Genomic DNA, 17,972 nt, shown 5'->3' with positions numbered 1-17,972 from the left:
AAAATCAAAAATTGATTATCTTGCTGTTTTTAAGAGTTTAGTGATGTTTCTTTCCTATTTAGTTTGGTTTGAAGAATTTAAAGGCGACTGTTTTTCTCGCATGCTCAATAATTTCCTAGAATTTGATGCACAGGCGTATAAATTCACGCAAAATAGGTGGGCTAATTTATGCAACTAAAATGTTAGAAAACGGCTAATAAGTATAATTATAGGAGTGAGGGTGATCAAAATCAGTGAACAAATTTCAAAAGAAAAACTTTCCAATCAACTTTTTGTCCCCCAATTTTATCTGACAGAAGTTATAAAATATCCATGAATTCGACGAAACTTGTATTAAGAAATCATCTTTGTTTGTTATAAAGTTGAGATTTTTCATCGAATAAACATTTAATTTTCATTTTAGAAATTGGGTATTCGTCATGTAAACGAGATCCCAAAAGAGAACGTAGACAATGCGTCCCCATAAACCACTGCTCTGAACATGGCTCTGCCCCCACTCAGCAAGGGAGTAACATTAAGTTACACATTCAATTATATCGCCTGAAAAGTAATTTAATTTTTACTTCAAAACTTGTGAAGGTTTTCGACAGCGTCCGCCTCCCTTTCCATACAAACCCTTATATTTTGCTTTTCCCTAATAATGTATACAGCCTGAGCTGGACACAAAGGTGATAGCTCTCTTATTACGATATTTGTGCGAAGGGGCCAACAAAGTTTAATTAAGACAAATTTTCCAACCATTGTGCCCACGCACAACTTGCATAAAGCCTCCGACACAAAATTAATTTTAACTCAAAATAATTTAAAGTTAGAGAAATAATTTCAGCACAAAATACACAAGGACAAGGAGGAGGGTATAATTTTATTCCACTTGAACTAAATAAACGCGCACAGAACTACAGAAAACGTAAACACAATCATAGCAGAACTTGGTGACAAATAAATAACACCGTACATATTTGCATAAACAAAAAAAGTATAACGACAGTTTGGAAATTAATTTTACTCATTTATATCAAAGTTTTCAAACTGCTATCGTCGCTTGCCGACTCGTGCATTTTGTCAAAAATTTTAAAATTAATCGTTAATACTACTCGACCTCACGCAGGTTCCTCATTGTATAGCTCTATTTGCAAATATTTTCGTTTTATTTGCTTTTCAGAAAACAAAACTTTTTTAATTAGATGGCAAGATCTAAGCTAAACACTAAATTCTTGTTTTAAATGCCGACTTTTTAATTAACCGCTCCGTCTTGAAAGTTAAAATGTTTATATAAATCGCGAGTAAGACGATACTGAGATTTCGGAGATACTAAGAAAGTATACAAAAGCCATTTACCCTAAGGAACAGTGGTTTGTAGAAGAGATTAATAAACTTCAAAGGACTTTCGCAAAATCTAAAACAAAACAAAAAACTGTTTGATATCATTTTCCTGTATCCTTTGAGGCTTCTTTAACATTAGCCCTCGCCGCAAACGTTATCAAACCCCGGCTAGTAACCAAGCGTTTAGTCAGCTGTTTAGTTTCGTCTGCGGCGCAGGCTACCCATTGTTGTCTGTTTTTTTTTTTTTTAAGCTTACATTCACAGTAAGCGCACGTGTTAACACTCCGGTGCACCTTACGAATAAAAGTCACTAAAAACACTTAAATTATCATACCACTTGGGCTCTTCAGATTGACCTTAACTCATCTTTAATAAGTTGCAACGATTAACGAAAACGTGAGGTTAAGCTGTTTTTTTTTGTGTGCTTCGAGACGAGCGTGGTCATGCAGAGAAAAATATAAAATTTGACATACCTTATCGTCTTGCTCGATATTAAGAATAAGAAACAAACACAAGTGATGGTTTTCTCAACACAGTCGACACATAAAAGCACGCGGTTTTTATTTACAATATATTATAAGAGCTAGAACTGCTCTGTAGCGGTCGAGTGCTCAAAAACACTGCACCGAAGCGCGTTTCCTCTTTCCTTAAAAAGGTTTTATTCAGTCCTTAAAAAATTATGTTAACCGATGATATATTAAAACCTCTTAATATGATCTGGTAAGTATAAAGTTTACAATTCCCTATTGAGCAATTGCGTAAGCTTGCGTTTACCATTATGCCTCTTTCTTTAGAAATTTACATGTTTACTGCAGTCCTTCATAAATCGCTTTATTTACATAAGGCCAGTTATAAAACAGTTGCAAAAGATGCGGTCTTTATTTTTTGAATTACCTTTCCTTAATTATTTGTGGTTATTAAACTACTTCGACATTGCAATGTTTTTTTTTTATTTGTTGCTCAGTACAAAAATGTCTTTTAACTGTTTCTCGTTGATCGCTGAGTCAACTACCATAAGATCCTTCAGATATCCGTGCAATGTGCTTTGAACCATATTATCTCGTTTGAGCCCAATGTCAAACACTGTATGGCCGGTAGGATTTAGATCTAATAAGCCTTGAGGACCTGTAGCTGTTTGTTCACCTGTTTTGACTCCATCTATGTAAAGTTTTCCAACTCGGTTCTCGCGGCTCCATGTGAAAGCCACGTGCATCCACTCACCGATGACGATAGGCCTTATCACATAGAAGGAAAGACAGAAGACATTAAAAATAAGAAAAAAGATTTTCCCTTGTCTGAGATAACGATACTATTTTCATAGAGACAAGGTCATTATCAGGCCAAGCTTTTCTTGAACTCCTTAAACTATCGTAGTAAGCCATTATGATAATGTAAAAGAACCACAACTTCTTTTGTGTGTGATGTTTGAAGAAAGAGGTCTGCCTTCCTGTCACATTTTCCCGTTAATACTTTAAAAGGTGATGGGACACCCTTATCATATGACTTCAGTTTTAAACAAATAACGCGCAACAATTAAACCCACCAAACCCTCGTCGGTTATGTGGAATTCTTCTTGGGCGTGATCTTAGGCCTGTGCCGATTGTGCTCGGCAATTAATTTTTGAGCAACTTTTGGCGTTTGGAGAAAAGTTTGCGGTTTGAGCAACCTCAAGCACGTTTTGCCTTTCTGAGCAATGTCTGAGCAAAATATAGATTTAGAGCACATATCAAGAACAAAAATGTCAACGATTTTATAGAAAACGTCAATTTATGCGCAGTTCTTGAATGTTTATCAACCTTTTGAACACAACCTGTCACTTGAGGTATTTTTCGGCTCGTTAGACTTAACAGAATCTTTAAATTTCGCACATATTTGTGACCAACTCTTTTTCTTCACAGATGTGAGCAATTATTGTGAAAAACGAAAAATAAAACTTTTTTATAAAAATATCAAGAAATTTAGGTAAGCAACTTTTTGGATTTTCGGCGTTTTTAGCAACTTTTTGGCAGTCCAGTGAGCAACTTTCCAGCATTTCACGAGCGCACTCGGGACAGGCCAAGGAGTGATTCAAGCTTTTGCAGAGAACGTGAACATCTTTATGTTGTTTAAAAGTTTTCCAGCCTTACCCTTTGCAGAAATAAACAATGTTTATGTTCACGGAGGATTGAGTAGCTCGACGAAGATTTAAACAGAGATTTTCGGATATTACGCCAAACCTAAACTGGAAAGGGGAGCTCCAATCAGAGTAAATGTTGACAGGATGTGAAGGAAGGCTTAGAACTTTTATCCAGCACAGGACACTGAAGCTGATCGTTTGGATTGGGATTGCTGGGGTTTCTGCGTAAGCATGGTTTCCATCTAGGTATAGGACTGTCCTTCCGTCAACAGTTTCATAGGCGGCTCCATTGTACAAGCTGATTATGAAAATAGAAAAAAAAAATGGAATGTCAGTGTTTTTATGAACGATTTTTTTTTTATTACTTAGTACTCCTTAGCAAACAGGTAGTCAGCAGCTGCGAAAATACCCGTTATGATCTATGTTTTCTTTTCGGAAATTTCTGTCAGATAGTCACAGGATAAGAAACATAGAATAATAAAAATACGACTGAATTTTGTTTGATTCTTACTAACTTTATCTAATTTTCAATATTCATTAATACTCATTCCCTTAGTTACCACTGAATGTTTTAAAAGTAGTCGTTTCTTTCGGACTTCAAGTTCAACGGTCATAAAGGCTGAACACGTATTTAAATAAAGTTACTCATTCAATTAATTTTTTTCCAATTTAAGTGAGGCTAAATACCTTATTCTTACAAATTTTCGCGCGTACTTAATTTCGCGAAAGTTCGAGAGCCGAATTTCGCGAGTATTTATCTTCGCGATTGCAAGAAAAGTTAGAGAAAAAGAGTATTAAATTTCGCGATTTTGTCAGTGTTTTATAGACCAGTCGTCTAAGACTAAGGAACTGCTTGAAATGCACAAAGGTCTCGCTCAATGTAACTACACGAAGCCTGCAGACGGAAACTTTGGTGACCGTTGTAAAGAGGTTTTGGCCAATTTACAACAGGGAAACAGTAATTAGAGGAAGGGTACTAGCCAAAAACAAGACGGAAAGATATTTTCAAAGGAATATAGTTGCAGCTCCAAACATTTAAAATTTTTGTCCTTTTGATATATAATACAGTATTTATTTTCGCGTGTTTAAATTTCGCGCAATGTTTTCTTCGCGCGTACTAAATTTCGCGATTATTTTGAAATCGCGAAAATCGCGAAAATTAGTACTCGCGAAAATATTAAGTAAGAATAAGGTAATTTAGAAAACGTTTTACATTTATTTTATTTATTATGCACATTTTGATGTCTGAAATTATTTCTTTTAATTACGGCACGAATATCTCGGCGATAAAACAAAATACAGCCCATTGCTTCGAGTTGAAATCTGGAAATCTATTATCATCTACCAGTTAATATTGAAGAACAATCGTATGTGAAACTGTAGGGAACAGCACAAATGTTAAGTCTGAAATGCTGTCAGTTTCTTTCAAGCTTTGTCTGCTGTTAGGATGTCTTTGTTCTTCTTACCTTACAAATGGGTCTGATCCATTTAGTGTCCAGTGGAAAGGAAATCCTTTAAAAAGCAAAATTAAATAAATCCTTAGATCTTCAAGGTGAACAGCCTTGCGTTAACAACAATCAAGGTTTTGTTTAACCTAGTTGTAAATCGACACTTGGTATTTATTGCTGACCTAGACAAAAAAGTCCATCGCCGATCGCATCGTCTTTGCACGTGCAGTTGTAGCTCCCTTCAGTGTCTGTGCATGTGGCGTTCACGTGACATTTGTTACTTTCGGTCGCACATTCATTAATGTCTGTGTAAATAGGAAATGGTAGTTAGATACTTTTTAAAAAACAAATGAAAAAATGACCACCACCTTGTACCATCTTCACACTTCGTTTCCCCATTTTTCCCATAATAAGTCGTTCAAATTGCTCACTCCTAAATTAACGCGAGTATGACTAGAGGAGTCTCACAACAACAACAACAACAACAACAGCAACAACAACAATGATGATGATGATGATGATGATGATGGTGATGATAATGATAATGATGATGATGATAAAAACATATTTATACAGGAATGCTGCTTCAGTTTCAAGAAAAAACTGTTATGGATGTAGGTTCTGTTAAATTAAAAAAGGAAAAAATACGTATAATATTACACAAAAAATGTTACATAAAAAGGAAAAAATGCAGAATACAGTCACAACTTGAAAAAATTATTTATAATGGTAGCTCTTTTAAAGTAAAAAGAGTTCTTGATGCATTCTATGTAAAGTCAAACGAAGCTATTATAGATATCAGACGTCTTTACATAACATGGTCCGTTTGACGAAGGCCTTTTTACTTCCTTCTTTTACATGTGGAGTAAAGATAAATTTAAATTTAAAGTTTATTTTTTTTTATTATGAACAAAAGGTCTTACTTTTGCATATTTTGCCATCTCCGGAAAATCCTGACTTACAGGTGCAAGTAAATGAGCCTACAGTGTTGTTGCAGTAAGCTTCAGCGGAACAGTCATGTGATCCAGAGGAACACTCATCAGAATCTAAATGAAGAAAGGGTGTATTGCTTGTTTAGTGTTAATTTAAATTAAGTTAAAGTGTAGTTTACTTAATGACTAAAAATACATCGATCGACCACAATGTAAGGAAGGTAAAGCTTCGGGTTTCTGTAGCATGAGCAGCTAGGAATATTTCTACTCCCCTTAGATGTCATGCTAGTCTATCGCGGGGTTAACCCCAGCGGTAAGTTCGCCAATACCCGTTTAACACCTAAGTTGAGAGAGGCATTATGAAAATAAAGTGTCTTGCCCAGGAACACAACACAGTAACCCCAGCCAGGGCTCAAACACGGACATTTCGATCCGGAGTTCAGCGCGCTTACCATTAGGCCACCGCACCTTTAACAGCACACTGTAAGGACAAACTAAATATTTATTTTTGGGAATTACAAAGTTAGGGCCTGTTACAAGCAGGTAGGGTAGTGCTAGGGTTACCCTAGCAGGAGGGTTACCCTAGCGCTCCCACATTTCTTATTTTTTTCATCGACGTGTTTACAAGGCAGCTAGGGTTACCCTAGCACTAGGGTAACCCTAGCTGAGTGCTAGGGTTACCTTAGCGTCAGGGTAACCCTAGCGCCTTGTAAACGCTCTACTAGGGATAACTCGCCTACCCGGGACAACTTTATTTTGGCTCCAAGAAGCTAAATATGTTTAAAAATACCGACACCGACACCGAATTGTGACCAAGAAACATCGCGTTCATTTACAATTTGTCGTATTTTTGCACTGGAACGGAATTATTTGCGAATAACAGCATCTTACGACAAAAGTTTACAAGGTTAACTGATCATGAAGCGTAACCGGTGTAAGTTGACCCGGGTAGTAGGGTTACCATACCTGCGAATTTTTGCTTGTAAACCCGGGCTATCTTCTAACCCTCTTGCTAGGGTAACCCTAGCACTAGGGTTACCCTACCTGCTTGTAAACAGGCCCTTAGGCCAGAAAAAAATATAGAAAGGATACAAATTACCCTTAAACGTTATGATAATCAATACTAAATGCAAAATATTTATAGTTAAACGTAGCGACTAATCACAAAGAGACCGTGCGACGAAGCTTCTCTTAAATTTAGTATTGACAAATTTTTTGCGTGAAATAAGTTTGCTGTCGTTCGGTATTACACATAAGGCCGTTTTCTTATTAACACACCTCTTTCGCAGTTTTTAAGTTCAGGCCAATGAGCAGGACAAATACATCGAAAGTTTCCTTGTTGATCGAGTATACAGGAAGAAGCAGGAGGACAAGAGAAGCCGCCACACAACTTCTGTTGAAAACAAACAGCGAACTAAGTAAGTCACTCACTACTACTGTGCACTTAACGAACAGACATGAAAAAATGTTAACTAATGTTTTGTGATAGTGTAGTTTGATTTTCCTTTGTAAGCCAATCGGCAATTTAACGGATGTCACTTTAACAAAATCGGTAAAGTCTATATGAGTTGATGTGTTCTTATAAACAATCATACATAAAGGTAAAATTTTTTAGGTCTAAAAATGACTTTATGCATTACAGGGGCTTGCATGTTAGAATGTTTTATGCCCCCCTCCCCCATCATTTATTTACCCTTATTATTCAACAAATGCGCGCGCTGCCCATATATGGTCAAAATGTTATCGTTCTCTGTCATCCGTACATAACAGATATCCTGCGATATACGTAGGTTGCAAAGATTCGTCCGAAATCTTGTAAAGCGTTGCATAATTACAGTTTTTCTATCTGCAAAATGTGTTGACAATTTGTTCAATAATAAAACAATTGTCCTGCTCAATCTTGCGGAATATCGTCTGATTTTAGCCAACTTGGCCTACGGCCTAGTCGGCTAAGTATTAGGCGATATTCCGCGCGATTTCGCAGGATAATTGTTAAATAATTAACCAACCACCTTTGCTATAAGTGCATGGGCCGCAAAAGGTTAGCATTTTAATAACACACTTACCACTGTTGGGTGATACGAGAAGCCTTTCTTGAAAACCAAATCTCCCGGATGTTGATAATGATCTGAGTTACTCAGCTCACACATAAGTTTGTCCCCAGACCCCTGTGTTCCAAGATTGTATGATAAGCATTCTCCCTCCACATAACATTTAAACTGACAGTGGTCATTGTCATCCACCAATATCGACTGTATCACGTGATGTGAGAGGTACCGGTCTGCCTCGGGTTCTGTAAACTTCAGAATTCTGCAAGTATCTGCGTCGATGATAGCATTATATTTAGTGTACTGTTTAATTAATTTTATGAATGACGTTAAGTATATGAAATGATTCATATATGTGAACTGAAGATGAGATGTAACGTGAAGAAATGATCCTCGCAGTAAATTGCAATTAAAGAAATTGCAAAGAAGGAAACCAGAAAATATTCTGGCTTCAACGGGATTCGAACCCATGACCTCTGCGATACTGTTGCAATGCTCTACCAACTGAGCTATTGAAGCCACACATTGGGAGTGAGGTCAATTGTGAGTTCATATTTTCCCGTGAAAGGAATAGATTGACGTAAAGTGTATGAAATAATTCATATATGTGAACTGCGGATGAGATGTAAAGTGAAGAAATGATTCTCGCAGTGAATTGCAATCCCGTTCGAATCTTTTTGAAGCCAGAATTTTTTCTGGTTTCTTTCTTTGCAATTTCATTAATCGATAATTTAGCGATCGTTAAATTCGCTCATTCGTTCGAATTAAACGGAAATGTAACAACAGAATTAGCAAAAAACAAGAATAGTAAAAGACAGCAGGGAGTATTCTTAAAGCCCTTTCTCCGTTCTTTTATCTATTACCTTAACTCGTTATACTTTGTTTTTCGTAACACTGTAACCTAATTCAATTAAACGACTTTAGTTGTCTCTTATTAAAATATTATGGTAACGTTGATTACGTAATAGAAGTGCATGTTTTAAAACACTCGTTTTTGTGGGGGCAAAGCCCGCACATTGTCGTCGACTGAGGGATTTATTTGTGCGTGGGTTTGCTTGTGTCACGTGGTCTTCTGCGAAAGAGCCTGAGACCGAAGACGGGAAAGAAAATGAGAGAGCCTGGGGATGAGCGTGTCGAGAAATCGGCCATATTGGATTTTGGCGTGTCGTTTCTTTTTCTACTGTTTTGATTTCAGCTGTTCCTGTAGTTGCTCGTCATTACAGCAGCTCACGAAGTCATACTAGCCAACATTTCGTTTGGCTGGAAGTCTGTGCAGGTTGCACATCAATTCAAGAGGAGCTTTTACGCTTACGCAAGCCAATATTGAGAGCCGCAAAACCGATGTAATGATCGATCTCTTTCGTATCTGTCGAGCTAGCGTCGTACATGTAGGAATATTCGAAAACTAAATCGGGTTTCACATAAGCTTCATTAACGATGGATCTATCTAGAAACCAGAGCGTTGGCTAAAATCGAGTGCGTGGCTGCTTGTTAGGAACAAAAGGAAGAGCTTTTTAGATGAAACAGCACAATTTAATACATTTGTACTTGAATCAGTCTATATGGCTATATGTTCTGATATATGTAAATTATTCTGCAATGCATACCTACGGAGCGATATAATAAACAAACCATTTCAGTGCTACTGGTTAAAAAAGAAAAAAAAAGGAAAAAAGAAAAAAATTGTCTCCTCTGGGATTCGAACTCAAGACCTCTCGCGACCTCTCGTTCCCCAGTCAGATGCCTACCCGAGTGTACTACTGAAACATACTTAATAATGTAAGGCGAAAATATCTTACATCAATGTAATAGACATTCCGCCGTTTATCTGTTATCATGTGCATCAAAGAAATGTTTGAATCACCTGCTGCTCATTAATTTTCAAGGAATGAATTTGCAAAAAATCGCAAAGATTATTTGCCGCAATAAATAGCAGCCTTAAGGTTATTGAATGTACTAAATGAATTCACAAAAAAGAAGAATCAAATTTGAAATTATCAAGCCCCCACACGTACGCATCGCGGACCGATTTTGTTTAATTGTTGCTTTTTTTGTTGCTATTGCTGTCTTAGATTTCTGTTCTCGAGGACTTTAACTGTACTCCAGAGGAACAAGACCAAGATCGAAAACATTCGAATTAACTTCTTTTGTTTGAGGACTTGATTGTCAACACACTGCACAGTTTAATTAAAAATTAAGGTGGTCCAATAACGAAACTATTTACATTTATCTACCAGTTCCAGGTCCTTCGCCATTTTCGACCCGAAAATGCGGCTACCCACTATAGCTCAGTGCCAGGCACTCCGAGTTAATTGTGCTAAATGAAACACGCCAATTCTCATTTAAAATTCCCGTTCGGGGTTTTTGCTTACCATATGCCCAAACTGTAAACCAACTGTAAATGGTAAATTATCCACAATAACATGTATAACGTTTCACAACTCGCATGTATGCCTATATAAGATGTTTTACGTGGACTCTTAATAAAATATTGATTTCAAAAACTCACTTTCTTTTACACTTTTTTTTGTTATTTTTTTTATCATTTTGACGACCTCTTTATCGGTCATTAATACTCGAAGTCCAATGGATTGAATGCAACTGAGTTAATAGCTTGCGAGTGGAAAACACTAATAATGAGTATTTTGTATACATAGAATATTTTTTTTATTAATAGGTCCATACAAGTGACATTTTCGAGTACATTACCCGCGAGCGTCACTATAGGAATAGCTTTTCCTTGAATACAATAATTTTGTACTGACGACTCGGTGCTTGGCAAAACGTGTTTGTAAAAGCTGAGTAGCGTTTTATATAAAAAACTAAAAAAGCAAATTAATAAATTCATGAGAGAAACTTGCTTTCTAACTGAATATAGTTTCATAATTATTTACCTGCAAGGACAGTTTAATCTCATAATGGCTTTTTAATTTTTGCATTTTGTATTAAAAATTTAAATGAAGATTTTGTATTTTCTAGCGTCCTGATATTTTTTTAAATCAGTTCAAAATTCACAGACGCAAAAAATTCGACATTATAACCTGGGTTCTTTCTTACTAAACTATTAAAAAACAAAGCGAAACCATCAATTTACAGAGACCTAAAAACCGACAAGAAACGCATTCACATAAGGTTGACTCACCTTCAGAACAAGCGAGTGCAGTGGAAATCAGCGATAAAACATTCACAGCAAAATGTGTAAATTTTTTCATTTAAACGGAGGTTACTAAGCAATTGAAAGCAAAGATCGAAAATGCCAGTGTGCTTGTAAATATAAAGGAGAAAATAATTTCCACACCACAAACCTAGAGTGCTGCTCAATAAGCGATGACAAATTTGTTTGTCCTTTAACCAGTCCCTAGAAATACATGGCACAACGCCAATTTTGTTAATATATTAAATTCTACCAATACAGCTGACGCCATTAAAAAGGTTTAGGCAAACAATAGAAATTAATGCTTTTTCTTCTCAATCTAGTGTATATCCATAATTTTAATAATCGAAATTTGCTAGCAGGTTATTTACATAATGAGAGTAAACTAATAAAATTGCTTGTCAAATTCTCCCAAATCAATCTGCATAAAAGTATAAACATTTTATATGGAGAAAATGGATACTATCTTTTTTGAGCTAATAGTTGACCACCTGTAAACGTGAATGGGCACAGAACGCTTTCAGTAAATATTGAACAAAAATTCAGATGTTCTTTCATGTATGTTCTAAAGAACCCTTTAAAATGAATTGGTTTAAAAACGAAACCTTTAAAAACCCAACCTTCAAGATTTCCGTTTTATTTTATTGTTATTTATTATATGTCCCGATAGTGACAGAAGACCTATACGCGAGTGCAGAAAAAACTAAAACTTACAGTGACTTCATTTTTACTCGTGAATGCATAATGAACGAGTATAGTGGGGAAGTTGAGCCATCCGTCCATCCTTCCATCCTTCCATCGTTGTTAACATCATGCAAATTAGGTATGCTCACGGGCGCTTTCTAAATTTCGTTTCCCTCGGCTGTGAATAAAAATACAGCTTTACAAAGGTATCATTTCAAAGAAATAAGTGTACAAAATACTTCACCCCTGTAAATGAGAAACAATCGTTTCCCAAACGATGAAACATTGCCTTTTCTTATATAATAATCGCGAACATTCGGAAACGATGACCAGTGACTTTATGTATGTGTTATTAAAAGACTGGGAAGGTTAGAGCACGGCACGATTTATTAAAGGATCATCAATAAAAGAGTAACGAAACTCTATACAAGACAGATATGTATATAATATCCGTGGAAAAAAAAAGAAGAAAAAAAGAATTTTAGCCACAGTGTATGAGAGTCGATCCCGGGTCACACGCTTTAGAACGCAGAGCTGTACCACTGAGCCATCGGTTTGCTAAGCAATTAATAAGATGAAAAAAGTAATTCTTATACCTAAGCATCCTGTTATTTGTTCACCCTCTTTAAATAAAGTTGATTATTATTATTAATCCCTATAATGAATATTTTTCCATCGATACTATACTGTTCAAAGGAACGATTCAAATATATCTAACGTATTCACGAGTAGGTCATAGACCTCTTTGATTCAAAGAATGGTATCTATCAGGGGGGGGGGGGGTGACTCTATTGTTTCCAGTTGTTTATTCCTGATCGACTCATCACTGCCAGTATGACGTCACATGGCAACGTGCGAGCGATTCCCTCGGTTTGGTCAGATGTGCGGGATTAAATCGTGAGTACGCCACAACAGAGGTCCACAAGGGCTTATCTTTAGTGCTTATATCGCTATATTGTTCGCTAATTCATTCCCAGTAGCTAGGTCTGATGCCTTAACTGTCTGAGTGTATGATTTGTTTCTGTTTTTCTGTGCCCGTAATCCTGTATTTTGGTTATTTTGTTTATGAACGGGACAGAAGGCGGTACCGCCATTTTGCTTTCGGGTCAAGCGAAGTCCATCAAAAACATCCACCTTTTCACCCAAACATTTTTCTCAAATCCGCTTCATAATAGGAGGTTTTACTCCTTGATTATTAACGTTTAATCTCCGTGTCCCTTGAGTTAGCCAAACTTCATATCTTTCCCTTCGAGTGCAAAGATATAATTTTTATCCAGAATATGTCAACAACTCCGATCGCTGCTTCGCGATCTCATGTAGAAATTCTTTTTCCATATACATTTATTCGCATTCATTGGCTTATTATAATGTACTTCTGTTGGTATCTGTGCAGTTCTGTTGTATTTTGTGTCTTTTCTTGCGGTGTCGACTCTTAAATTTCATTGATTGCATACCTCCTGAAAAAAAATATAAATAAAAAGAACAACGAATCGGGCACCCATCCAAGTGTTAACCCCGCCCGGCAAGCCTTAACTTTGGCCAGCTTGAATTGAGCAAGCGCTTTCACTGTGGTTTGAACTAGGAAAAACGTGTTGTGCGAAATAGACATGAGTTCAAATTCGTTGCCGCAAGACAAGTAGTAAAAAATTTCCGATTAATAAAGACTAGAGTAAGGTTAGTCAGTGTTGTTTTCCTGTAATACCCAATGAAAGCGCAGGCTCCATCCAACCTGGCTGAAGTTAATTCCTGTGGGGCGGGGCTAATACATGGATGGGTGACCAACTGGAAATTACTCGTGTAGCGCCTTTTTCCCCTTGATTGCTCCGATTTTCACCTTTAAGGGGAAAGATATGAAGATCCACGAATGCTGAAAGTCTGATACTGCACGTACATCACGAACCCTACATCCTGTGCCAAACCTCCTATTTCTGTTACAATAAAAATTAAATTCGCTGTGCAGTGACCCTCGAAAGCTCGACCTGTTTACAGATTTCATCGATCATTCTACCCTTTGCGAAGGTGTTTCAGTTGATTAAAAAAATGAATATAACGTCTGATCTACCAAAAAAATAGCAGAAGAGAGACGGTTGCATTCGCTAACATCTATGCATAATGGACTTGAGTAAATGAAGCAAGGTAACGGAGGTAAATGCCACATTCTTAACTTATTTCTCGATTGACACTTTGCCCGCCATCTTTAATATCACTTATGCGAAACGTGACGTCATACTGGCAGTGATGATTGAACCAAAATTTTCCTTAGATACACCTCCCTCCCTGGTGCCAGGCTTAGTTTTATGGCGAGAATTTTTGAAAGAACTTATGTATACTTTTGGATCTTCCCGTGAATTGTTTGGTGCCTTTTAGTTGCCTCTGTTAAGGCTTGAGTGAAGTTAAAAGTTTAACGTGAGCACATGTTATTTTTGATATTTTCCCGTTGGGATCAATCAAAGCAACGAAAAGTTATCCTCCTCGAATGCATCACCCAATTATTTTCCAAAAAAATAAACTATTTCCAGAACAGTCAAAATTCATGCAGAGATTTCATCTATTTTAGTTCTCAGCACGCTCTACATCGCAGTTTACAGAAAGGCGTTTCTGCAAAATTAGGCATCAGATAAGTTCATGAGGCCTCATAATTACAGCAAACTCATTTTCAAGCCAGCATGTAATGATAACGGTGTAAATATGTTTCTCTTTTTATTGAAGTAACCAAATTTAGCTCTGTCATCAACGCACACAGAATGCGCCAGATGGCCCAGTGTTATTATACGTACTCAATCATAAAAAACTTTATAACTTAAATTCATTTATCCTCAGCTAGCAGCTGAGATGTTTGATTTTTGAAAACTGAAAGCGGTTTCAAGTTATGTCAATTTAGTTCAGGAAAAGCGCGAGGCTTGGAGGTAATTCTAAGTAATCGTGATATTTGTAAGCAACAATTTCTACAAAATCTGTATTATGATACTGTCACGTACTTTATAATTTATAACAGAAGGAACCATTGAATGAATTCGAATCATTGCTTCGGAAGCTCTCTTAGACAAAAATACAAATTTTTAGACTGCTTTATGAGATTGGGTATTATTTCGTGATGTAAAGTTTTTGGTCCCAGAGTTGCACTCTTCAATTGGGAGGCAAGGGACTCCCAAATTTTCTCGAATTTTTGTATCAGTCTATATAAACAAGTAGCGACCATTGTTCATTTTTTATGGACAAAATGTTAAGAAAATTCAGTGATACGTCGTAACCGTGCTTATACAGCCTCATGTAAAACAACTACATAGCAAATCAGAAAACACGTCGAATGGTTAAATTTTCACATGGTTCAGTATGATGAATGTAACATTTCATCTTCAAACTGCTATTGAATTTTGTCTCACATACATGCTATTATGAACCTACTGTTTGTTATCTTTCTTTCATTCTCCAATCCTCCGTGATGTTTTGTTATTGACAACATTACAATTCTGTCGTCGACTAGTTCTATTGTCTCTCTAAGATGACCAGTAGATACTTGACGGTAACAAATCTTCTTGTATGTAGAGTGCATTTGGTGATGCTTTTGCTAAGCTTTGACTTGTGTCTCTTAATGAGCATGGATAGACGTTAACATGGTTAAGTGAGGTCAATGGTCAAAGGCGTTGGTGCACGCAGTGTTATGGCGAGGGAACACTTAGCGACATGTAGCAGCGAAAGAATCGCAACATGTACATGCACACAAAAAAAATGTATCGGGGAAATGTTGCAGCGACACGTGCCCTGACTAGAATGAAACAAACCTTCGCAATTATATTTCAATTTTCGCGGTTACAAAAAAACGATTTAAGGTTTCACTGGATTGAAACCACTAACCTTAGAGATGCAAACGCTCTATCATTGAGCCACTTGAAGCCACTAGGAGCTGTGAGAATTTGCTTTGTTTAAGTCAAGTTATTCTTCTCAATTTTGTTTACAGGAATGAAGGTTCCATGCAACAGTGTGAATATGGGCAAGACACTTTTTCCCACTATGAAAATTATGTCTTTCCTTTTTCTGTTAATGTCGAATGTGGATGGAGTTCTCTCGACAAGTGGACAAGGTGAGCATTCCGGCACATCTACCAACACAGGCAGACAATCCTCTCAGGAATCGGAATACAAGATTTAATTTCCGATAAATGAAATCATTAACTAATGTTGTTTTTTTCATAAAATAGTTCCACCCAAAGTAAAGCTACCAGCTCCAGTTCTACAAGTATTACCAGGTTACAAACTGTCATGTTTAGCCACTGGATCTCCTCCCATATACAAAGCACTATTAAGGAACTCAAAAGTACTGGTAAATACAACATACGCTGCAAACACAATATTAAATGAAGAAGGAAACTACACTTGTGTGGCCACTAGCAGGTATGGAACTGACGTGGGTGAAGTTTCAGTAATTTTCAAAGGTAAGGACACCTATATAGGATAGGTCAATTCATTATGTGGAATTTTTGGTATCTTGTTGCTTCAATATACTTTAATTAAACACGTCGACACACGTCTGTTTTTCCTTGACTGTATGGAAAATGATTAAAAGAGTACTTAGCAAAATGCTAATACAAAGCCCTTATAAAATAAATTTATTGAAAAATAGGTGACCAAAACAATAGATAGAGAGAGAAAAAGATAGATAGAGAAAAACAATCCTGCAGAAGAAAAATATTTGAAAAGTCTACTTCTACTTCAATCGAAATAAAATGCTTGTCCTCGCAAAGCTTAAGAAACGGTGTTTCTTTGTCCTTTGGGTTTATAATGTTGGTGTGGGGGCTGCAAATTAATGATCTTTTTAAATTATATTTTAAGCCGGCTGTAAAGTATTACGTAACTTGTTAAAATCGTCCAACGTAGTACCATAAAAAGGAATGGTATACCCCTGATAACATACATCAATAGCTACCTATAGTCCCTTAAAGCTTTGTTCATAAACTCCTCCCTTACACCCGCGGGGTCTGGTTGTCCTGAACAGGCAACTCACATGAAACCAAGAAGCACTTCTGGAAGCCAGAACTCCACCCAAACCTGGCTGTTGGGTATTTGACTGTTTTGCCTGGTACAAGGTTCAGACTGTAAACCTACCTACAACAACAACAACTTTATTACCAAAAAGACTTACATACAATGCTTCGAAAATATATATATATAATTAAAACAGAATATTGGTAACAACACTCAGAAAAACTAAAAAGCTTATCGAGCTGAGCGAAAGTGCACAATATGAATCTTAGAATTTCCAATACTTCTATTATCTTAGAATTTCCAATACTTCTATTGTCTTAGAATTTCCAATACTTCTATTTTCCAGCACTTCTAGACGCACTGTCGCGAGCACCCCAAATCATCGGAGTCAACAAGTAACGGTTTTACTATTTTGCCGATTAATATCAATTATCATTCGATGCAATTTTTTCTTCCTTTTCATTGGCCGAGAGCCAACCACGTGATCTGCAAATAACTGCCTACAAATAATGGTCTGCTCGTGCGTTAGCGTCTGAGAGTGATTTTGCTGCAAATAATATTCTGCTCATGCGTAGTTGAGTCCACTTCCGAGAAAAATGGCAGCTCGTTTTCCAGAGATGAAGAAGAGCGTTTGGATTTGTCTACTAGGCCCGAAAAAACAGCGAAACTACAAAGAAGGCAATGAAATTTCCTCTTATTGTATTTCGGCAATATCTGAAAGAAAGAGAATTGGATGAAGACCTGCTCGTGTTATTGAAGGCAAAGTTACGCTTTCGACTGCATTAATTCAGCAAGAGATTAAGTGCGGTTTTCACGCAGTTCCCGAAGGCGAAGGTACTTTAATTTGTGCGAAACAAATTCAGTGATCGAATGATAACACATTTATTGAACTCGGTTCTTGCAAAAAATCGTGATTTGTCAGTGGCGAGCAGATCAATTATTTGCCGAAGCCTTCGGCTTCGGCAAATAATTCGGCTTCGGCAAATAATTGATCTGCTCGCCACTGATAAATCACGATATTTTGCTCATCCTCGTCCAATAACTGTTAATTACACGCAGAGCTACGCAAAATAAAATAAAACAATGTATTGATGCCGTTACTTTCTTTGCCTTTGTGTGATCAGCTTGAGATTTACACTTAAACTTGTTCCATATTTTTTGCTTAGACTGTGAACTTAAATGCTATTATGAACAGTTCGTTCATTCTGCTTGGCCGTATTATTTTCAAAATACCTTATCCTGTCGTCATGTTACATCAGCCGGGGACATTGGCAAATGCGCATCA

At 36.8% G+C, this 17,972-nt stretch overlaps 1 protein-coding gene across 1 annotated transcript; it reads right to left on the bottom strand.

The window, feature by feature from the left end:
- Positions 1–549: 549 nt before the first annotated feature.
- LOC144650697 (uncharacterized) lies at positions 550–11,182 on the bottom strand. Its single transcript, XM_078510431.1, has 8 exons — positions 11,010–11,182; positions 7,886–8,139; positions 7,098–7,212; positions 5,811–5,933; positions 5,070–5,192; positions 4,906–4,951; positions 3,450–3,737; positions 550–2,558 (listed from the first exon to the last, which is right to left on the bottom strand). Exons 1-8 carry the CDS (start codon positions 11,077–11,079, stop codon positions 2,273–2,275), a joined length of 1,305 nt encoding a protein of 434 aa, XP_078366557.1. The 5' UTR covers positions 11,080–11,182; the 3' UTR covers positions 550–2,272.
- Positions 11,183–17,972: the final 6,790 nt, after the last annotated feature.

This window comes from Oculina patagonica, chromosome 1 (genome assembly GCF_052425735.1).
Source record: "Oculina patagonica isolate OP01 chromosome 1, crgOcupat, whole genome shotgun sequence".
Classification (NCBI taxonomy): Eukaryota; Metazoa; Cnidaria; class Anthozoa; order Scleractinia; family Oculinidae; genus Oculina; species Oculina patagonica.
This window is presented reverse-complemented; position numbering and strand designations above follow the sequence as displayed.